The 24,264-nt window shown below is 40.4% G+C and overlaps 1 protein-coding gene across 13 annotated transcripts in view; it reads left to right on the plus strand.

Moving 5' to 3' along the window:
• The first annotated feature begins 2,243 nt into the window (after positions 1-2,243).
• TCF4 (transcription factor 4) overlaps positions 2,244-24,264 on the plus strand; it is a 360,507-nt gene continuing 338,486 nt past the window's right edge. For 7 of the 13 annotated variants that reach the window (XM_077892051.1, XM_077892087.1, XM_077892080.1 and 4 more), the window contains exons 1-3: positions 3,570-3,682; positions 4,723-4,814; positions 6,600-6,672. In XM_077892051.1, coding sequence (XP_077748177.1) covers positions 4,743-4,814; positions 6,600-6,672 — 145 coding nt within the window. In that variant the 5' untranslated portion in view covers positions 3,570-3,682; positions 4,723-4,742. Of the gene's footprint in view, positions 2,371-3,096; positions 3,243-3,569; positions 3,683-4,722; positions 4,815-5,817; positions 5,958-6,599; positions 6,673-24,264 lie in introns of those variants that run through there. The other 6 variants (XM_077892071.1, XM_077892061.1, XM_077892125.1 and 3 more) reach the window with 6 other exon arrangements.

Consider the following 24,264-nt stretch of genomic DNA (forward strand, 5'->3'; position numbering starts at 1 on the left):
AACTTTTCATGACATCATCTCAGCACAGCCCTGTAGAGGCCTCCTCTGAGCATCACAAATAACGCGTGTGATAATGCCGCGTGAAGTGGCGTCTACAGGTAAAATTTGTTTTAAGATGAGCACATGGCCTGGGGATAGAAGCCAGGCACCTTCCCAATGTGGGAATATACAGGAAACAACCCATAAATGCCCTCATTCCTGTTTTCTAAACACTTATACAGGAATTAAAGATCTTGAAAATTGCTCCAAACTGTTATGCCACAGAACTGCAACAGAGAATGGAGGTGAGGCGCTCGGCTGCCAGGGGTACAGGAATGGGGGGGACGTCCACTCTGGTCCGCCCTGCCTGGCTTCAAAGGTGGCTTCTATCGCTTAATAAAGTTGTGTGATTTCAGGCGACTTTGTGTCACTTACCGAAGTGCCCTGGCTCAAGCTACTCAACACTTTGTGCTTCTGAGTCTCTGAATATAAAATATGTTCTATCAAAATACCCAGAGTACCCTGGAGGTCGTTCCTAGGGTCAGAGCCGCCAATATGCCCGAGCTTCGCAGGACACTGCTTGGCTCATGGCAAACCCGGGGTGTGAGGACAACCCATCCTCATCCTCATCACTCGCTTTTGTCCCTTGGGAGCTCTCCTCCACCTGAGCCCTTCGGACCGATGTGGCCAGGGCAGCGAGTGACTGGAGAAGACCAGGGCAGAGGTCTTCTGTGTGGTGGCCCCGTTCATCTCCAGGTCACCAAGGTCTTCCATGGTGGCCCGGCTCCCTCCTCCCAGGTCAGGAAGGTCTTCTGTGGTGGCCTCGCTCCTTCCCTTTGGGTGGCCAAAGTCTTCCGTGGTGGCCCGCTCCATCCCTCAGGTCAGGAAGGTCTCTGTGGAGGCCCCGTTCCCTCCTCCCAAGTCACGAAGGTCCTCCGTGGTGGCCCTATTCCCTCCTCCCAGGTCATGAAGGTCTTCCGTGGGGGCCTGTTCCATCCCCCCAGGTCAGGAAGGTCTTCTGTGGTGGCCCGGCTCCCTCCCTTTGGGTCACCAAAGTCTTCCGTGGTGGCCCCGTTCCCTCCTCCCAGGTATGAAGGTCTCCGTGGAGGCCCCGCTCCCTCCCCCAGATCACGATGGCCCCGCTCCCTCCTCCCAGGTCACGAAGGTCCTCCGTGGGGGCCCCGTCCATCCCTAGGTCACCAAGGTCTTCCGTGGGGGCCCCGCTCCCTCCTCCCAGGTCACGCAGGTCTCCGTGGCGGCCCCGCTCCCTCCCTCCCCAGGTCACGAAGGTGTTGCAGAGCAGGGGGCCTGCAGGGCTCGAGGACCAGGTGACGATGCTCCGCAGCCGCAGCCGCAGCCGCAGGCCAGGCCGAGCCGAGCGGGCTCCCGGTGCAGGACGGCCTCGGGGGCAGGCGGCGCGGCCCGGAGCTCTGGCCCGCAGGGTCCCGGGGGCCCCCCGGCCGCCGCCTCCCACGCGCGCAGCCCGGCTCCCTGCGGCTGCCCACCCCCCCGGGCTCCGCGGCGTGCAATGCCTTAATTTATTCAGAAACTACCCTTCGGAGGGGAAAATTAAGGGGGGGGCGAAGACCAAGGAAAGGGAGCCGGGAGAGGCGCGCAGGAGCCCGGGCCCGCGGCCGCCCCCGAGCCCCCGAGCCCCCGAGCCCCCGCGCCCGCCCCGCGCGCGGCCGCGCTCCTCTCCCCGCCGCCCGCCGCTCCCGGAGGAGGCGGGGCCCTGCGCGCGGCCATCTTGGGCGCCGCTCTAGGCGCCGTGTTTACGACTCTATGGCCGCCCGCTCCCGCCCCGCCCCTCCCCAGTCATTGTCTGGAGGAGCAGCCGCGGCCGCAGCGCCTTCTCTTTATAAGCCCGCAGTGCCCGGATGTGAATGGATTACAATGTATCTTTCAGGGAAACCTATTATTATCAATGTGACTCCACGGGGGAGTCAATGGTGATGATGAGGAGGAGGAGGAGGATGATGATGATGAGACACCTCTAAACTTGGAACAAGTTTAAGACTTTATAAGAGGAGAAGAAAAAAAAAAAGCCACCAACAAGATTTGTTTGAGGAAAGATTCTAACTATCCTGTATTGATATATTTTTTTTTTTTAGAAACAATAAGAAAAAGTTGTTGGAATTTTTTTTTTTTTTAATGGTTTCTTTTTTGGGGGAGGGGATTTTGTTGCAGTTTGATGGTGGAAAATGCAAAAACCAGAGCCAGGTGCATAATCTTGTATTCTGTGGATATCCCTGGAGCAGAACTGAGTACCAGTTAAAATACTTTTTTGGGGGATACACATGTGAGATACTAAGTACTTGCAGAAGATTTTTTGTCTTTCTTTTTAAAGTCACTTTCCTTGGAATATTGTGAGCATATTTGTGGCCATTTAAGGTAACGTTACAATTTGCTGTCAGAGTAAACTGTTTGTAATTGAATTTGATTTTTAAAAATGTCGATCCCGATGTTTTATTAAAACAAAAGGAACAACCTATTAAATAATTTGCCAATGGGAAAAAAGTGTGTGCATGCATTTTGTGTATGTACTTGCACATCTAGCAGTAACAGGGTTTCTGGAATGTGTATTTTAACACACGTTAAAATAGCGAAATGTTGCATATCCTGGGTAAAGCACGCTTGTTATTACGAAGCGATAGAATTACGAAGCTTAATTTTAATCCTAAAAAGTGATGTGAAAAAGTATGTTTTAAGAGCATGCAAGGCCTGTAATGGTAAATGTTGAATTCAAAACTTAGAGTGCTGGCGAGCGGGGACTTAGCGTGGCTAGGAACTCAAGTGTAAAAACAAAACAACATCCACCCTCAAAAATTGCCTTTTTTTTTTCTTTTTCTTTTTTTCTTTTTTCTTTTTTTTTTTTTGGCGAAGTTTGCAGCTCTACTAATCTGTGACTTAAAAGGGAGGGGCAAGAAAGTATGCAATTTAGGTTTCGGCCCCCCTCCCTCCCCAAAATGCAAAACTACCGAAAGGAAAATCTCCCCAGCGAAATGTGGCTTGGTTTATATATGGAAAAGAAAAATATTGTTCCTCTTGGCAAAGTCTTTTTGCATCACGTGTATTTGCAGCCTAGTATAAACTTGCTTTGCTGTGTGTGGATGTGTGAGTGAGAGGGAACGGGAGTCGGAGGAAGGAAGAAGTGAGGGGATGTAAACTCGAATAAATTTCAAAGTGCCTCCGATGGATGAAAACGGGCAAAAACTGAACTGTTCAGGCTTCAGATTGTAACTGACGATCTGAGGGAAAATGAGGTGCTCGATGAATTTTCGTTTGTATTTTTTTTTTTTTTTTTTTGCGAGGTGGGGGGGGGGGGAGGTGTGGATTTGCTTTTTTTCCGCGGGGGGGGGGGTGTGCATCCCAGCCCGCCCGGCCCGCCCGAGCCGCGTCTCCCCGCCGGAGCCCCCCCCCCATTTCTTTGCTGAACTTGCAATTCCGGGCGCCTCGGCGTGTCTCCCCCTCCCCCCTCCCCCGTCCCCTCCCCTCCCCGGAGAAGAGAGTTGGTGTTAAGAGTCAGGGATCTTGGCTGCGCGTCTGCGGATCCGTGGCGGCGGCGGCGGCGGCGGCGGCGGCGGCGGCGGGGAAGGAGCGGGCGCGGGCGCGGGCGCGGGAGGTGGCGGTGCCGGCGGGGGCCAGACATGAACGCCGCCCGGGCGCCGGCGGAGCACCGGGAGCCCCTTCGCGCGCGCGGCCGGTAGGTAGCGGCGCCGGGGGCCGGCGGGCGGGGGCGCCGGGCGGCGCGGGGCTGGGGCTCGGCGGCTCCGCGCGCGGCTCCCAGCTCAGACACCCCTTCCCCCTCCCCTCTGCACCCCCCCTGCACCCCTCCCCTCTGCACCCCCTTGCACCCCTCCCCTTTGCACCCCTTGCACCCCTCCCCTTTGCACCCCTCCTCCTTGCACCCCCTTGCACCCCTCCTCTTTGCACCCCTCCTCGCTGCACCCCCTGCACCCCTCCTCTCTGCACCCCCCCACCCCCGCCGGGCCGCTCGGAGGGACCGCGGACTTTGCCGAGGGCCTGACTTTAATTTTTACAACCCTTTTCTTTCACGAATTAGGGTGCTGGACAATTCCCAGGATCCGACCCTCCACTCTGCTCCCCACCCCCCCTCCCTCCTTCCCTCCCTCCCTCGCCGACCCTGTCCCCCCCCTCCCCCTTTGGACGTGTGTTCGCTCCGGAGACGCTCCTCTTTAATTTCTTTGTAGCTACTTTGAGATGCAGGGGGGGAGTGGTGCGTGTGAGTGTGCGCGCGTGGGTGCGAGTGTGCGAGTGTGTGCGGGGGGCGGGGGGCGGGGGGGAAAGTTGAGACCGGATCGTTCCGAGTAGTTTCTCTTTTCTCTGTGATCCATTCATTTCTCGCTCTACCTCCTGTTGCATAAAATGATGCGCTGAAGAGCGGCTTTCTTCTTTTTTTTTTTTTTTCTTTTTTTTTTCCTTCCCGGATTTGGTTTTAGAGTAGATAGATGTTACCAGTTTTGATCGTCTCTTTGGAAATACAATATCAAGATCGCTTTTTTTTTTTTTTTTTGCTATTGCTGCCTATTCCATCTTAAAAAAAAAAAAAACCAAAAAAAAAAAAAAAAGAACCAAACTCTCCCATCCCTCCCTCCTCACCACCTTAATCCCGCCCGCCCCCACATCCCCACCCCCCACCCCCCCAGTCTCCAAAAATCCGATTGTGTTTTCTCCAAGGATTGGGACTGGATTTTCTGATTGCGGTTATTTCCATGTTTCTAGGTTTGTGTGATTTTGCTAAAATGCATCACCAACAGCGAATGGCTGCCTTAGGGACGGACAAAGAGCTGAGTGATTTACTGGATTTCAGTGCGGTAAGAAAGAACGGTGGAAACTAACAACAGCTGTGAAAAAAAAAAAAAAAAAAACCAAACCAAAAAAACCCAAACACTTCAGCTAGAAACCAGTAGTGATCTAAAGGACAGGAATAATTTTTAATTGGCTGAATCCTTGGCAAACATGAAGGTCTTTTTGATAAGTTTTTAACTACAATTTTTGGGTGTGATGGACGATTCAGGCTTTTTTTTTTTTTTTCTTCCTCTCCCAGAGTGTAATTACTTTGCCCTTGAATTCCCTACCCACCGGACCCCCAAAATAATGGAATCTCACTCCAAATGAAAGGACAAACAGACAACCCTAAAACTTGGCCTTAATCTGAACGTGAGAGTACTAACCCGTTGCGCACTACTCCTTTTATTATTATTATGATTTATTTTTTTTTCTGGAAATGGAAAAGAGAAAATAGGGGACCCAGTTGTGTCTTAAAGTTTTAAATCGATGATGATGCTTTGGGTTTCGCAGGACCTGGCGTCCTCTTAGTTACCTCTTTTCCCAGGAACCTGAGAACTCGGATACGTGTGCTGAGCATCGTACGTGCTCTCGACTCCTTTATGGACCGTTTGGGTAGATCTCGCAGTCGTGCGATCAGCACTAAACCAAACTTGACACACTTGTGGAGTTTGAGGGCTGTGGGGGACCCCGCTCCATCCCTTTGCCCCTTTCCCAAACCGAATCCCAGACCTGTCAGGGGAGGTGATTCCTTTTTAATGCCAGAGGAGTTTGGTGTAAGATGCATTTGCAAAGCAAAATAAAAAGGATCCACAAAACGCACGAGTAAAAATCCAAACCGCCTTCTAAGTGGGGCTCTTTCATGCTGCCGCTGCTGGTGCTGCTGCTGCTGCTGCTGCCGCCGCCGCCGCCGCCGCCGCCGCTGCCGCCGCCGCCGCCGCCGCCGCCGCCGCCGCCGTTGCCGCCGCCGCCGCCGCCGCCGCCGCCTCCGCTGCTGCTGCTGCTGCTGCTGCTGCTGCGCTGCTGCTCTGCTGGACCCTCTCCTGGAGAAATGGCTTTCGGAAGTTTTGCCAGGAAACGTAGCCCTAGGCAGCTCTGTAGCCCCCTTTCTGCTTGCTGCACTTTCTCCATTCGTTCCTTTGCTTTTTGCAGGCTCTGACTCAGGGAAGGTGCGCATTATCCACTAGATACGTCGAAGAAGAGGGAAACCAATTAGGGTCGAAATAAATGCTGGAGAGAGAGAGAGAGAGAGAGTGAGAGAGAGAGTGAGAGTGAGAGAGAGAGAGAGAGAGTGAGAGTGAGAGAGTCTTGCTACAAATTGCTCTCATGTTAGAGACGAAATGAGAATTTAGTGCAGGTGGCACTTTTGTATTTATTTGGGTTCACATATGACAGGCAAATCCTATGCGGGATGGAAATGGACATTGCCACGTTTCTGGCCAAGGTTTTCAATATAAAACAAACAACTTTTTCTTCTCCTTTGTAAAAACTAGTGTTTTCTAGAGAGGCCGCTGCCCTCCAGACCTGAATCTTGATAACATTATGGGGACTGTGTTTGTTTGAAGTGTAGCAGTGCTGCCTGGTTCTGGCAATCTGATGGACCTGAGGAAAAAGAACAGAGTGGAAGTGGGGGGTGAGGGGGGTGACTGCTAATGTTATGCTCGTTTTAGTTGGATGCTGATGTATTTTACCAAAATGAACCCTTAGCATAAACTCTAAAGCTGTTTTGGTAAGAGTATGAAAGATCTTTGATGAACTCTGAAGGCACAGAGGTCTTCTTTTTGACAGTAATGTTTCTTTGTTTCTTTTAGATGTTTTCACCTCCTGTGAGCAGTGGGAAAAATGGACCAACTTCTTTGGCGAGTGGACATTTCACTGGCTCAAGTATGTAAATTCTTTTCTTAGCATGTAGTTAAATGTTCTTAGCTGTTTATTCACTCATTGTATATTTTTGGCTCCGTTGAAGTGTTCTGAAAAAGTCATTGAAATTTTAGCCTGTAATGATATGGTTATTTCATTAGCCATCGGTGGTATAACTTACACAGAATGTTATCTTTTGCAAAATTAAAATTAGGCCTTTTTTTTTTTTTTTATCAAGCAAGGAAACTGTCTCAGAATTCCATTACTTAATTTAAAAGCAATTTTCTAATACAGTTGTAATCTAACACATGAAGATAAGGCCAGTGTTGACATGGGGAAAATGAATTTATTTCCCTATTTGAAAATAGACGGAAAAATCTGACTTTCAAAAAAAGGGAAAAAAATCCCTTGTAAGTAATATTAATTATTAGATACTATGTATAATTAACCCTTTTAGAGAAGTGAGCACTTGATTTTGCAGATGAATGCTGCATAGTAAGCCATAGCTGTAAATGGAGAGCCTCTTGCTAATCTGAGAGCAAAATATGAATTAATTCATCTTTAAAATATTCGTTTTGGTGCCTTAGCTATTTTTTTCCCCCTAAGCATTTCCTTGTGCAGTGGATTTCTACTATATGTAAAGTTGCAGATTTGGAAGGACTTTTATGTGTTGTAAGTGAAAGGTCTTTGGGTGATGCTTAAAAAAGATGTTAGCGCTATTCACAAAGGAATCTGTGCGCAATGATTATCTGGCATCCAAGGAGGAGTTTTAATAGGGGGCTCCCTGAAGGTCTCTTATTAAAGTGAAAACTGAAAATCTGATATTCACTTAAAATGGTTATTTATTTGTTTGTTTGTTTATTTATTTATATTGGTCCAGTGAATTTCATACAGGAAGGAGGCATGCATGGTGGCCTGCTATCTTTTAGATTTAAGGCTTAAATTCATTTATGCTTTTTAAGCAGCTGCAGTATTTAGGAGTTCTGGCAGTGGTAAATAACAGTACATTAGACAGAGTACCATTCTTAAGTCAGACTGGTAAATGTTGACATCTTTAAGCTGTGAGATGCCTGTGGAACTTTCTGTTAACTACTGAATATAATTTCACATCTCTCAATTTTCATTTGATGCTCTGGAAAGAAAGAAATCTGTTCACCTTTGTGATTTGTGTAATTGGCATGCTTCTAAAAAATTAGTGCCTTTTGAAAGTTGCTCATTTCCAAATAAGTTACTTCCCCCTCCTTCTGGTCCCCATAAGGCAAAGTTATAGCTCTGTAATTTGATTTATAATATTAGAGGATATAAGATAACCCCTACAGTTCTATTTTATCTTTTAAGTTTTGAGGTCTACTCTGATTAAAAGTACTATTGATCATATATTTGTGTTTTACTGCCCTGGACCCTGTTGTATTTTCCATTTAGAGACTGAACATTTTTTTGTTGTCTTGGTATCATGTTTTCCAAATTTTGGTGGTGTACTCTCTATACAACTTTGAAGTAAAGATCAGTACAAGTATCTCTTGTGGACAAATTAATTTTTCATGTTAGACTGTATCAAAACAGTAACTAACTTTGCCTTTGACAGTAATTTTCTTCATGATTTTACTTAAGAAAATGTGTATTCAGCTTAAATCTAAAAGTAGATTATGTCAGAAAGGCCCAGAGATAGACTGCTTTCAAAGTGCAAAAAACTCTTTTCTGCACTTTCTGTGAAAACTGACACATTTGGAATAACTTAAGTGTATCAGTTTAGGTATGGTTTAATAAAGTAAAGTGATTTAGAAGCATGAAATTGTGTTACATTTAAAAAGACAACTGTGCATCTGGTCCCTTTTCTGTGTTCACATTTAAATAAAGTTCTTGCTATGATGTTTAAGTGTTTACAGAGAGTACAGGCTGGATAAGTATGAATATGTATTAATGCATTTTAGTAAGTGATTATATATTGAACTTACACAGTTCTTAAGACAAATATATATATACACAGACACATACACAAACACATACATGCACATCCACACAGGCATAATCTGGGAAGAGTCTTCATCCTTAGTAAGATGTGTTCTGATATTTCTAATGAAGATGCTGTGATTACTTTTAAGGTGTCGAACTTTAAGTGACATTGTACCATGGTTGTGGTTTTCAGGCCCAAATGTTCACTTGTAAAGGTGAAAAGGTGTAGTGGCTATTTTGTTCTGGCAGCTGGATTGAAAATGCAGGGTATTCATCCCATGCAGTATGATGGTGACTATAATATATGGAGTACAGATTGTAGTGTTGGTTTTTCTCATCTATTCAAGACATATTTGAACACAGGGCTATTAGTGAAAAAAATGGCTTATATTTCCACTCTACAACAAAGATAAATCTCTTTTTAAAGAATATCAAATAGAAAAATCAGGAAGACTGCATTTTGCCCTTTAACTGGAAGGATGGACTAGGAAACTTGGGACAGAGAAATAATTTTCTAAATTTACTTGAGGTTAATATGCACTGTCTTGAGTGGGCTCAGATGGCCCTTCCATGGGTAGCTTTGAAACTTAGGTCTAGGGAAAAAAAAGATCCAAACTGTAAGTCAGTAAACTGTTCATAGTTGCAAAACCAGCCACATTTCTTCAAAGTGAGGCATGGTGATATTTCATGCTTAAAGTTCCCAGTAGCTTTTGAATCGATTAATAGAGGATGCTCCATCGTGATTTGCAATGTGGGAATGAAAATAAAGTGTGGCCATATTCCCTTTAATCTTTCATTTTGCAAACATGGTTTTTCCTACCACCTTAAGAAATGGTGAGGCTGCTAGGGAGAATGGAATGTAACCTGAGCTACAGCCTGACATTCCCAGGGAGCATTTTTCACATGAAAGGCTTTTGTCAACCCAGGAAAGGACCAGCAGTTTTTGTTTGATGTTTGCAGGTGTTCAGCAGAGAGCAGTAAAACAATTCAGCCATGATGGTTCAGAGCTTCGATGACCTTAACAGAATGAATTGGTGGGCTCTGGAATTATTTTTAAGAAATAGTTGTAACCTATATGGTAACTTATACAAAGGGATTTAATATCCGTTATATCATTGATCTTAAAACAAACGAAAAGCATACACATGCCTGGATGATTGGAAAATTATTCTCATTAAAAAGTAAGGTGGCAAAGTCACAAAAAGAAAAAAAAATGCACCTACAGTCTATAATTTATTGATGAACAAGGATTAGTTTTCTATTATAACAAAAATATAGTTTATTTGATTACCTTTGAGTCTTTTATGAGCAAAAGGTAAACATACAAGCTTTGGCATCTTTTTAAAAAGTAGCTTTAGAGTTGGGCCACTAAAATGATCTATACTCAGGAACAGCCCTGGTCACATCTGTTACGTGTATTTACAGTTCGCCTGTGATGGATACTACATCTTCCTCTCTTAGTTTAAAAGTTGAGCTTTTTCCCCCTGTAACTGTTTAGTTTTACTTAGGTGTTCAGTGTTTGTTAAGGATTGCCAAATGAATGGGTGTTTGAACAATTAAGAGCAGCAGTAAAAACGTACTTCATCCCTGTTGTGGTCATTTTTGGAAGAGGAGAAACATTTTTTTGATGTTCATGCAGGTTAGTTGACCTATAGCCACGTAACACCAAAATGACACATCAATTTAGTAAATTCAGTGAGGAAAAAACATTGATGCAATGGATGCTTTTTGTATCACAGAGAAAATTCAAATGGTAAGCATCCTGAATTAATTTCTGTCTGTAAAAGTTTGAGTTCATGGTTGTGGTGTGGAAAAAAAATTTATCTCTCCTTAAAGGCATTTGTTGAGTAGAATTACTTAATTGTGTGTGTATTTCTGTGTGTGTATGTGTGTGTGTGTGTGTGTTTTAAAACAGTCTTACTATTTAGTACAATTCACAATGGTGGTATGGCTTTTTTGTAAGGAGCAGAGTAATTTAGTAGGTTTACGAATAAGCAAAATGGCATTAAAATCATTATATTAGAATCATAGAATTTTGGGGATAGCAACCACGTAAGAGTATACAGCCCACTCCCTTCCTTGTACAGCCAAAGAAAACTGAGGTTCTAACCTGTGCCTTTATTTGGTATTCTAAAAAAACAAGCTCTGATTTGCTAATTTTTTTATGGCTCTGCACATCCTTTATTGGAACAACTCTGGTTTCCCTACTATGTTTTTCTATAATTTATGCTGCATAATAGGGTATAGGATGTGTGTGCTGTTATTGCTTCTGCATGTGCACGTGCTCTTTGAATGCTTTTTAAGGTTTAGAAATGCATTTTTGGATTATTGATCATTCTCTTTTACCTGACCTCCCCTGTGACTGTTTTGCAAGATCCTAGATTGAATAATAGGGTGTGGATGGGCATGACAGTGACAAAATACAAGTGCTTCTTAATATGTCAGGTGGCATACTGTGCACCTTGTATTTGTCGTAGTTTTTGAATCCTCACAAGAACCACGAGATGCGAGATTTACCATGCTCAATCCATAGATGAGGAAACCGAGATTCAGAGATGTTCAATGACATGACTCTCAAGGCAGCCAGGAATAAATTACATTTTAAACTCCCGTCTGCCTAACTCAGTATCCTTTTCACACACACACACACACACACACACACACACACAGCCTGATACAGATTATTTTTCAAGATTATGTAGACATAAGGGTATATTATTAAGGCTTGGCGTGTAATGTTATTCCTGATATTTAGAGTAGATAAGCATTTTTTAAAAACATTATTTAAGATAATGATATAAATCATGATATTTTCCCTGCCTTGGGATCCAGATAAACTGGCTTTCTAATTTATGTTGGATTGCAATGTGACTTAGTCTGTCTTTCTATTATTGTTATTATCATTATTATTATGAGGAGAATACAGTAGATCTTTTCAAAGTCATGTGCTTTCGTTCTGTTGTGAATTGACAGTCTGCCTGGGTGTCCACGAAAATACTTTGTTCTCAGTTATTTTTTAGGTACCTAATCAAACCAAAAGCTTGCCTACCCTCTTAATATCTAAAAAAAATTTTACTATTTTTAACTGTAAAGAGAAGTTTTGCAGTTCATTGTTAGATCTTTGAAACTTAATATTCAAGAACAATAATCTTAAACTCCATCTGCATCACTAAAATAAGCAGTTTTGAAGTTTTGATGTGTCTATTACCAGACATGTGCTTAAAATGTTACGTTTTCTAAATTCAGAAGGAAGAAGCAGTACTCTATTTGACACTGACTTAAGTAAATAAAGTGCATTAAACAAGCGTAGGGATCCAAGATCTGTTGAGACAGAAATGCTTAACATTTTTGACAGCATCAGCAAATTATCTTTACCCTACTATTGTAATGAGAAAATCACTTAAATAACAGATGAACAGCTAAGTCACATAAACATATATAATAGAACTATGTAATGAAAGTTTATGCTGTTAATTGCTCGAATCTGTCTTAAATGCTTAGAATCATGGAGCAGTAAAGACTGTCATATAAACAGTTTTGTTTTGAGCTTAAAATTATTCCTTTTTGCTTTCATCTGCTATGATAAACAAAGTAATTTTGTAAGCTTTACAGATCAAACATTTACTCCTAATGGTAAACTACATTTTATATTGGAAGTTTGCAGCCTCGTCCAAGGCATAGAGTTGAGTCCTGGTGGCCCCAGGCCTGTGATTTTCAACGTTTAGTATTATGATGCTATTTAGATCTGTTCCCATAAGCCAAGATAACAGATCTCAAGTTGCCTAATAAGGAACATGGTGTGTTTTGAAATGTTCTTCAGTTTACAAGTCTTGAACCAAAATGTTCTTGGCCAAACCTTTAGAATATAAATCTATATGTTGAGTAAGTCAGATCTTGCGCAGACACAGCATCAGAATGAAGCTAGGTAGGAACAGAAAAAAATTCCCTCCTTCCTTATTTTTTCATTTTATGAGCTATATTTTATGACCAGGTGTTCTTCCAAGTTAATTAGATAGCACTAAGTATTAGAGAAAGTAAAGCACATCACAGGGTTGTGGGTTTTTTAAAGGTTATTTATGTTAATGGTTTCTTACTACTCTGAATGAAATTTTCAAAATTGACCACCAAATTTCTAAGCTTACATTTGGGTTATCCATTTACTAAATCCATGAGCCCATTTAGACTCAACGGTGAGTTTGCACATGAGTTTTGGATGGCTACTTTTGAACCATATGCTTCTTAATGCTTATGAGGGGACATTTGAGAGGTAGTAATCTAAATCCTTAGAGAAGATTGGTTAACACTTTGTTTTAAGCAATATATATACTATTTTTTAAATGTCCAACTCCTAGGAATAGCAAAAGTGTTGAAAAAGGTTGTCATGTTTACTTTCATTTCCAAAATAAATAAAGGCCCAGTTAATCAGCATATCAAATACCCAGGTGTGTTTAAAATCAGTTTATATGGATGAATTTCAGGACTGTAATAAAGTATTTTATTTAAAGGTGCAGCGACAAGATTGTTCAAATGGATGCTTTTGTACTTTTGTGTGACAATTAACATTTAATGAATGACTTTCTAGACTGCCATTGGTGGTAATTACTATATGTAGTTTATTAACTGCAATCCATTGTTGGATGTGCCCGTATTGATTTGTTTTGCAAACAACCCTTCACATGTTCAGCAGTATTTGTGCATTACTTTTTAAAGAACCTGTTTCATTTGCTGATTGCCTCTAAAAATTTTAGCTTACACATTCTCGTGTACTGAAATGCCTCTTTGATCAGTCATTTTAATTGAATCAAAAAGTCATCAACTTTTCAGCTGTAACATTTTTTCATTTCGATCCCCAGAATCTCAAAGAAACTACACCATATTGATTTTAAAATAACTAATTTATAGACACTTAGATTTAGAAGAGACTTTAGAGATGCTCTGTTATTTTTTAGGGAAAGAGTCATTTTTTTGGAAGGATTAAATGTCTTTTGCCCAAATCATACAGTTGGTTATTGCCTATAATAGGACACAAATACAGATGTCCTGACCCGCTGGTCAGGGACCCCATGCTGCTTTTAATTAAGGTTTGGACCCAATCTGTTGGTGCCAACTGTATGTTTCTTAAGAAGAGGAAAACGTGTATAATCTACCATTTCTGAAAAAATAATCAAAATTTAGATTATGAGAGATGGACATCATAATCCAGCTCACTTGTCATCACGTGTTCCAATTTGGCTAAGGCAGTTGACGAATAACTGTTAAAATGTATTGTGTTATTAAAAATAACAAAGTAAGACCCATGATTAAATATCAGGGCTGTAATTTAATCTCGGGGGTTCTGGTGCTGTTCATAAACCATTTGGCTTTTTTCTGTAACAGATGACGTCAAAATACAGCTTGATTGAATTATGACTCTGGGTTACAGGAGCACCTGCTTATGCCTCCTTACTTCATGGCATGTCAGCATTTCCATTACGAACTTTTTTTTTTTCTCTGCCATTTTTAACTTTAAATAGTTAAACTAGACTGATGTTGGCATATAAACTTTCAGCCCCCTGGGAAAAGACTGTTTTCCCAATAAAACAGAGAAGGTGGTGACAAAGCCCCATTACAGAGTACCTTTTAGAATGTTCCTCCTTGCTTTAATGTCCCATTAATTTAAACATTCCCTTTTGAGGTCCTTAGCTGAATTGCCCAGCACCCAAATGGAAGGTTTTAATCTCAAATTTCCCAAACCAAGGCTTAAACACAAGATATTTAGGGAATGTTAAACGAGGAACAAACCTAGCTTGTAGGAAGGAGGATCTGGAAATGACAGCTCTGGACACTACAGTTTCATGCTGTGTGAAGTGCTGAAGAGCAAGACATGAAAACATGCAAATTAGTGTACCCTGTCAGTAATGACTTTTATATCCACTTAAGATGAGTAAAAACTGATAATGCATGGCTTAGAGAGGTCTATCTATCTGTCACTATCTGGAGAGTTGCAGTGTACTCCTGTTTCACCCCTCAGGTTTTAATATGTTGGCAGCAGAGAGCATCTTGTTTCTATCTAGCTAGATAGAACTACCTGCCTATCCTAATTCTGATTGGTGGATCGTCTAATAGATATTTTTAGTACGTGCTATGTTCAAACCCCTGTGTTAGCAATTATAGGATAGAGAGGGACTTATGAGAGATAGGTCCTGCCCTGAGAGGGGATAGATTCTGACAGAGGAGGATAGAAAACCACACACCTAATTAATACTCAGTGTCCAGGAGACAAGTGCCATTTATGTGGGGGGAGTTTCGATAAATAGAAATTATTTCTTTTGGAGGGGAATGAATAATGAAGGCTTTGTGGACAAATCAACTCCCATCTTTGAAGGGGAGGCAAAGCATTTTGACATGGGGACATCGGGACTGAGCATTTTGTGTCTTGATCCTGGTGAAGCAGGCACAGAGGAAGGCTATGGCAAAGGGCGTGTTAAGGAGATCTCCAGAAAGAGAGGCTCCTCAGCTCTGCTGTGGAGTCAGCTCTGATCTGGACACCTGCAACGAATTCTACCTGCTGTGTCCCTATTTTGGTTTTGAATACTTTTTTTTTCTTTCCTGCTTGTAGGATTTCCTTGGTGGTTTCAAGATTATAGTCCAGTTCCTTCCAAAAGTATGTGTTTTTAATGGTAGTGTCAGGATGGAAATCAAGGTCTCTATGTTTCCAGGTTCAAACTCTTCCTCTTACATTGTTTAGCAGTAGAAGTTTTCTTGGGCCAAATTGGTAGCTACTGTGGAGGAAATTATTTATTTAACTGAATTCTGGAAATCTAGATTCTTTTGCAGTGTTTGCTGCTAAATAGCTGCTTCATCTTGACAACGTGATTGAACCTCAAAGCTGACAGCTTAAAGCTGAAAAAATACTTTGAAACTTTACAGTAAACTTTAATATACCATACTTAACAGTATTTTCAGATAGTAAGAATTCATCATTATAATTTTTGTTATTATCACTATCCTCACCATTACCAGGGCCACAACTTTTGGTTCAAAAGCTAGAAGGGAAATGTGATAGTTATTATTGCCATATTGTACATTCAGAAATGCATTTAAAAAACATTCTCAAAGATGCTGTGATTCTAGCCAAAACTTACAGTGTTTGTAAAAATATTATGGAGTGGGCAGATACACCTTTGGTTAAAATCTATCGTGATTACATCACAAATAGGAAAAAAAAGAAAGAAGAAATAACCATCCTCTCCTCCAGTACTGATGAGTTCAGATTGAAGTGTCTTTTTCCCTGTGACACCCAAGTGTGTAGCACATGCTTTCAGTTTCTACAGGGAGCCAAAAATTCAAGTGATGGTTGAAATAGGCTTAGAAAGAATTTATTAATGCATGATTGTAGAAACAAGATTTTATAACAAAGAGAATATCCTAGATCCTTTTTTAAAGAATATCAGTTATGAACCTGTGAATCCCCCAAACTTTTCTTTCACTTTCAAAAAATAAGGGATTCATAGTAGAACTATTTTGCAATGCTACAACTTTAAACTCAGAGAGGAAAGATTTCTGGTCGTCAGGTGGTAATATTTCAAGATTGACTATAAACAATTTCGTGCATAAACCAATTTTGTAGTTTTGAAAGTAAAGATCAAACAATATCAATTTCAATCCTTGTTTGAATGATTATTCTTTGTTCTGTGCCTTCTTGAACATCATATGTACTAACTGGTATCCCAAAGGGTTGAGTATCTTTCCACTCTTGTGGGCACTGTGGTTCTTGGTCTGGTTACATTTAGCCACAAGGTTAATTTTCTTTTGACACCTTATTTTGCCCTGATTTTCCTAACCTCTTATTCAATGTATCTGTTTGGCCTGTGTAGAATTATTTCTCACACATGGGATGTACCTTTGCACTGTCCCACTTTTGTCCTTACTAATTTTGGTAGAATTGGATAAGGTGAGAAATATTTTATAATTACTTTAATTAATTTGACTTAAACAATTCCGTTATTGTTTATAAGGGCTGATTGTTTACAAAACTTTGGCAGCTTCAGAAACTGAAAGGAATCAATGAATACAATTTTTTTTTTTTTTAGTGTGAGTGTATTTCACTGGAATAACAATAGAATTAAGAAGTATTAAGTTTCATTTGCTCATTCATTCACTAATTCAGTAAATGTTTTTGAGAACCAAGACAAATTTCAGAGCCAGACCCTGTGGTGATGTAAAAAAGAACAAATATCAACTTTAGCACCATAATTAGAGCAAGCATGGTATTGCTGTTGTTAGGTGAAAGTTCTATACTGAATCACTAAGAAGGTACTTTAAAATTAAGTGGTGTTGAAATACAGAATTAGACTTCTGTAAAAGATACTGTAAAATATAACTAAGTGCAGATTTCACATTTCCAACTGCAGCACAGAAATACTGGGATCTGTATACGTGTACGCTACATGAGTATAAAGGGAGGAGAATGGATTCAAATGATTAGAGAAATTGGACCTGGGAGAGTATTGTTATGAATGTACTTTCAAATTTAGTACCAGAGATTCTTTGGGAGGCAATGATAATTATATTCCATTTGTCCTTTTTGAGCAGAAATTAGAGTTTTGGATTTATGGATAACGTTCGTTTACTTCAAGGGCACTAGATAGGCATGATTATCTTTTTTTTATTTTCACGCTTGAATTTTTTAATATTCTTGAAATTTATATGCAATAAAGTTATTCATTTAGTTTTAAAATTAAATAATTATTTATTGAGCATCTACCATGTGTCGGATACCATGCTGGGGGCTGGAAATAAAATGGTGAGCAAGATAGATAAGTTCCTGTGTTGCCTAAATGTGGGAGACAGACACTCACTTGAATAATCAACCAAAGAAATACCAAGTTGTGTGTCTGAGCGCTGGACAGGTTTGCCATCGGGGTATTTGACCAAGCTGAGCAGTCAGGAGCAGCTTCCCTGAGGCTGGCCTAGCTGAACTGAGGTCTGAGAGATGGAGGAGTAGTGAAGTGGTGAGGCTGGGGGGGTGGAGGGGAGGTGGGTTCTGGCACAGAGAGCTGGGCTCGGTGGTTGGGGTGGAGGCTAGGGCATGGTGTGAGCAAGGCTGGGGAGGAGTGCAGAGCTGGGTCTTGCAAGGCTGGGCAATAGGGTGCCTTTGCAGTGCGCTGCCAGTCAGATTTGTGCCTGGGAACACTGGCTACAGCCCAACACAGATCTCAAGGGTAGTTGGTGCGGTGGCCCAAACCAGTTGTGAGGCTTCAGAAATCCAGATGAGAGGTGGTGCTGCTGGTCCAAGAGCGTGACTGGTGCAGGCAGAGAATTGACTATAGACTTTATTTGATATCTGTGACTTTAGCCCATTGGGGAGGGAGCCTTCATCCTGGCAGCACTTGCTCTTTTTTTCGTAGTGAAACTTTCTGTGACTTTAATGCTTGAAAATCTATTGTGCCTTCTAAAAGGAACTGTGAGACCTAATTCAGCGGCCCTGTGACATCCACTGCTTTTTTAGGAGCCAAGTACCATAGAAGTGCTTTTTATTTTCCAAGGCAAGTGGTAGATTGATTTTGCAATTCTCTTGAGAGGGGATGCAGAGGTGGAAGTGGAAGAACCAGGCCCAAGGGACTGTTTCTTAGTCGGTGGTCGTTGGTAATGATGCACTGTTTAGGCCTCCTGTAGCTTCTGTCCTTATTACCAGTCGACATTATGATGGTTTGGCCAAGTCTGTGGAATTCCTTGAGTGCCTGTAGTCAGGTGTCCTGTGTGGGGTGTTGTCTTTGCTGGTGAACATTAGGATGCATTAGGGGAGGGTGTGTGGTTTATATGATATTTTGTCTGAGATCAAAACACTGTTGTTTGTATTTTGTCTGAGGTGGCGCTTGGGGGAAAACCATCAGTTCACTTTTGATTAGCAACAGAATGAAGCTTCCCATTTTTTACAAGTCCCAGGGAAGAGTCCTTCTCCATCTTTTCTAATAAGGGCCTCCCTCTTTTACTCTGACCACCCCACTCTTTCTCTGCTCCCCCTCCTCCATTTTCTCACTAATCTTAGTGTTTACTATGGGGAGTCCCCTGTCGAACCAGGATGTTTTGTTAGTCCATTTTAGTCAGGGAAAATACCGCCGTCCTTTTGGTATATTTACTGTTCAAGTTGAATTAAAATTCGCCTCTTTTCCTCCCTCCCTCCCTGCTTTCCTCACTCCCTTCTTTCCTTCCTTCTTCCTTTCCATCTTTGCTGAAGCCGGCTACTAGAGTGCTGGTGTGAGTATGTGTTGGATCCTGACTTCAGTGCCAGTTAGTAATACTTGGCTCCGTGATCCAAGAGCTCTGTGTGTTCTTCCTCAGATGGGTGCTGAAAGGAGAGAGGCCTGGACCCATCTACACCAGGTGGATAACTCCTTAGAGCACTTGCCTTGCTGCTGATGAGTTGGTAGGGTAATGTTGATGTAAGTGGACAGGACTCATGTTGTTCCTACCTCCTGGAGAATTCCTTCAGCATCTAGGCATGCATTAGTAATTTCCAGTTAAAAAGTAAGATGAAATATAATTACGTTCCATTTGGGATGGGGAGGACATGCAGAGTGCTTTAACACTGTCTGCAGTGCTTTATTTTTTTTGGAAAAATAAAATGGTAGACTGTTATGGTTAACTCTCCGCTTGAAATATTTCATAATTAAAAACAAAGCAAAAAAGTCACAAACCGAACAAAAACTCCTCTTTTCCTCATTCACATTCCCTTCTGAGCACCATCCTCTTTCTTGCCTTCCTTTGTAACAAGCGTTTTGTCAGTTGTCGTCTACAGTGGGTGCTTCTGAATTCCATCCATACCCTTTTTAAGTCTAATGCCAACCAGATATTTCAAAACATATCTTATAATGCTTGACACCTACAAAATAATGCATGTAGCATATGTAAATTGTGAAGTTTAATAATAGAATGAAGACCCTTAGACTCACCACTCAACATGAGAACCAGAGCAGTATCAGAACATTTGCCTCTCCTTGTGGGTTCCTTTCTTATCCACATCCCTCCCTCCATCTTCCTGGCAGAGGTAAATACGTTCTTGTTTTTTTGTTTGTTTGTTTTTTAAAAGTAGTTTTATGACATGTATATGCATTTCTAAATAATATGTTGTTTGGTTTTCCTTGATAGATGAGAATAAAAATGGTTAACACTCTTACATTGTCTTGTGTTACTTGCTTTTTTCATTTGGTGTTGTGTTTAAGATTTGCACATGCTGTTGTATGTGGCATTAGTTCATTTCACTCCTGGTGAACATGTCTCGATTTATTTATGCACTTTCTAGTTAATAATTAAGTTAATGAACCTTTGGATTGATTCCCATTTTTTGGAACTGCACATTTTCCTGAACATCTCTTGATGCGCTCTTGATCATGTTTTTTGATATCTCTAGGGTAGATATCTGTGCTGTTGGGTGGAGAGTCATGTAAATGTTCAAAATGACAGGATAATGCCAAATTGTTTTCCAGAGTTTGTTACCAATTTATACTCTTTCCAGCAGCTTAAAAGATCACTATTGATGCATATGGTTGTCCACCTTTGGTGTTATCAAATGTCTTAATTTGTATCAATCTAATCAGTGTAAGATGTAAAATGTATATCACTATAGCCTTAATTTGCATTTCCCTGATAATTAATGAGGTTAAATATCTTATATGTATGTATTTATTTATCATCTGTTTATTTTTCTGTGAGGCGTTCTCCCCTTCTCCAATTTTTTTATTGAATTGTTTTTTTCTTACTGATTTGTAGATGTTCTTAATACATTTTTGGATAATTATTATTTCTCAGTCATATATGGTACAAAGACTTTACCTTATGTTATGACCTGTACAGAAAACCATAAATAAAATGTATTCGTATTATTTTTTTCCTTTGCCTTTTCATGTTATGTGTCATGATTGGAAAGTTTATCTCTATTCCGAGGTCATAAAGATATTCTCTTATATGTTTCTTCTAAGAGGCTTTCATAGTTTTGACTTTTACCTCTAGGGTTTTTTTTTTTTAAGATTTTATTTATTTATTCATTAGAGAGACATAGAGAGAGAAGTAGAGACACAGGTAGAGGGAGAAGCAGGCTCCATGCAGGGAGCCTGATGTGGAACTTGATCCCAGATCCTGGGATCACGCCCTGAGCCAAAGGCAGACACTCAACCACTGAGCCACCCAGGCGTCCCTACCTCTAGGTTTTTAATATAGTTGGGACTGAATTTGTAGAGTGGGAAGTACAGACCCAATTCCACCATTTCCATAAATGTCTTGATAGCCATTTGCTCTAGAATCATTTATTGAGAAGTTCCTCCTTTCTCAAGGCATCCAAATGCCACTTTTTTAAAAAAAAAAAATATTACTTATTCATGAGAGACACAGAGAGAGGCAGAGACACAGGCAGAGGGAGAAGCAGGCCCCATGCAGGGAACCCAATGGGGGACTCGGTCCTGGGACCCCAGGGTCACGCCCTGGGCTGAAGGCAGGCGCTCGACCGCTGAGCCACCCAGGTGTCCTGCACAATTCCACTTCTGTAATATTTTAAGTTTCTGCATTTGTAAGGATTTTCCATTCTGAGTCCTTTGTTCTCATCTACTGGTCATCTACCCTTGTCTCAGAACTATGTTATCATAAGTTTTATACTATATTCTGGTATCTGATAAGTAAAATCCTTTTTCCTCCTTTGTTGCATGTGTACGCATTTTACTTTTGGCTGTTTGGGGGCTTATGTTCTTCTATAGAATTTTAAAAATAAGCTTGATAAGGTCTTTCATAATCCTTATAGGGAGTTTATTGAAGTTACATAGAAACTAATGATTGACTTGGAGAACATCAGTATATTTTTAACAAGATTGTCTGCACTTATGCATCTCTTTATTTCTTTAGGTCTTGTTTAGTATTAGAAAATAAGGTTTTTGAATTTTCTCCATGAGGTTGTGCATGTCTTTTAATGATTTATTCTTAGATATCTTATATTTTGTTATTTCTTAAATGGTTTTTTAAAAATTAAATGTTCGAATGGTTTGTTGCTGGTATATATAAATGCAATTGATTTTTGTCTTGATTTTTATATTCAGCCATGTGGCTAACTCTTTTTAATTCTAAAAATGTCATTGTGTTTCATTAGTTTTCCTTATAAGTAGTCATATCATATGTGAATATTGACAGTTCTGTTGTGTTTCCTTTGAAACCCCTATACTTGGCTTTTTGTTTGCTTTTTGTTTTCTCTTTTCTTGTCTTACTATGCTGTCTAGGACCACAAGTATATTATGAAGTAGAAACAGGATAGTGGATATCCTGGTCTTTTTCCTGATTTTCCCTTTGATATTGATGATGGTAGATATTTTATTAAGGAAATTTACTCCTATATATATTCTATTAAGAGTTTTATCATGAATCATACTGAGTTTTATCATATGCTTTTTCTACATGTTAAAATTGTTATTATTATTTTTTAAAGATTTTATTTGCTTGACAGAGAAATAGATCCAGAGAGCACAGGTGAGGGGGAGGGCAGAGGCAGAGGGAGAGGGAGAAGCAGAACCGCCACCCCCACCCCCACCCCCCAGCTGAGCAGAGAGCCTGATGCAGGGCCAGAACCCTGGGAGCATGACCTGAGCCAAAGGCAGACACTTACCCAACTGAGCCCCAGGCACCCCTAAATTATTATTATTATTATTATTATTTAAAGATTTTATTTTTTTATTCATGAGAGAGAGAGAGAGAGAGAGGCAGAGACACAGGCAGAGGGAGAAGCAGGCTCTATGCAGGGAGCCTGACGTGGGACTCGATCCCGGGTCTCCAGGATCAGGGCCGGGGCTGAAGGCGGCACTAAACCGCTGAGCCACCCGGGCTGCCCCTTAATTATTATTTTTAAATTACATTTAATGTATTTATGTTGTGAGTGACATTTGTATTTTTCCCTCTGGTAACCCCTCTTTATTTTTGGGATAAAATTAATGTGGTCATGATGTATTTGCATTACTTTTTTTTAAAAAATATTTTATTTATTTATTCATGAGAGACACACAGAGAGAGGCAGAGACACAGGTAGAGGGAGAAGCAGGCTCCATGCAGGGAGCCCGATGTGGGACTCGATCCTGGGATGGGATTACGCCCTGAGCCAAAGGCAGATGTTCAACCCCTGAGCCACCCAGGCGTCCCTGCCTTACATTCCTAAAATAATATTCTGGGTTCAGTTTTCTAATATTTTCTATCAATGCTTTTAAGATTGGTATATAATATTTCTTCTCTTACTATCATTCTCTAGTTTTGGCTACAAGTTTATATTGGTCTGTAAAATGAATAGGGAATATTTCCACTCTGTCTTCTCTAAAAGAGTCTGTATAAGGTTGAAATAGTCTGTTCCTTGAAGTATGGTAAAACTTATCCGTATAACTATCTGAACCTGATGTGAGACTTTAACCACTGATACAATTTTTAAATAACAAGTATTGAGAATGAGAATATTACTTTCTTTTTTAGCTTTAAAATTATATATGTGGAAAAATTATATATATCATATATAAATATATATTTGTATCATATGATATATATAATATATGTATATCATATAAATGTTTAAATTGATTGCCATAAAGTTGTTCATGGTTTTTTCTTGATAGCTTTTTAATCTCTGCTGACTCTATGATTAGTTTCATTTATCATTCCTGATTTTATTTGTATTTTCCTTGATCAAGATCACTAGAGGTTCTCATATATCAGTCTTCAAAAAGAATCATCTATGGCTTCTAGATTATTTTGTGTCTGTGTTTGTTTTCTATTTAATTAATCTTTATTATTGCCTACCTTCTATTTGCTTTGGGTTTATTCTGATTTTTTTTTCTAATTTACTGCGTTGACTGCTTAGCTTATTAAATTGTTATCATTTTTTTTAAAGTAAGAAACTTAAAGATATAAAATACTCTCTAAGTACTGCTGTCACTATATTTCATAGATTTTAATATGTAACATGTTCTTTATATTTGTTTTATGACTATTTTAAATTTTCCAATGTAATTTCTTCTTTGACCTTTGCAATATTTATTGGTGCTTTGGAAATTTTACAAATGAATGTGTTTTTTTTTATTCTGTATTAATTGACTTATAATGTAATTTAATTGTCAGAGAATTATTCTATGTGACAACAGTTCTTTGGTTTTTGTGAGACTTGCTTTATTGTCAGATTTAATTAATCAGTTTTCATAAATGTTCCATTGTTGTTTTGAGAAGAATGTGTATCCTGTTATTATTGAAGGATCTATATGTGTCCAGAAATTTAAGCTTGGTAATTGTGCCTTAAAATCATCTATATCTTTACTGATATTTTGTCTGCTTGATGTATTTGTCATAGAGAAAAAATGGGTTGAAATAATCTTCTATGCTGATGATTTTGCAAATTTCTCTCTGTGTTTCTGTTTTGACTTTATACATGTTGAAATTGTGGTACATGCATTGAAGTTTAGAATTGCTAGATCTTCCTGGGTAATTAAGCTCTTCATTGCTTTGTATGTGGTCATCCTCTTTTCACTCTTTTCCCTTAAAGTCTACTTGTCTCTGTTTTAGTATTGTTATCTTACTTTATTCTTGGCTCGTATTTGTCTAGCATATCTATTTTTTAAACCTTTTCTTCAATCCATCCATGTTGTTGGGTTTTAAATATGCCAACTTCAACTA

The sequence above is a fragment of the Canis aureus genome, chromosome 1 (assembly GCF_053574225.1).
Source record: "Canis aureus isolate CA01 chromosome 1, VMU_Caureus_v.1.0, whole genome shotgun sequence".
NCBI classification, from domain to species: Eukaryota; Metazoa; Chordata; class Mammalia; order Carnivora; family Canidae; genus Canis; species Canis aureus.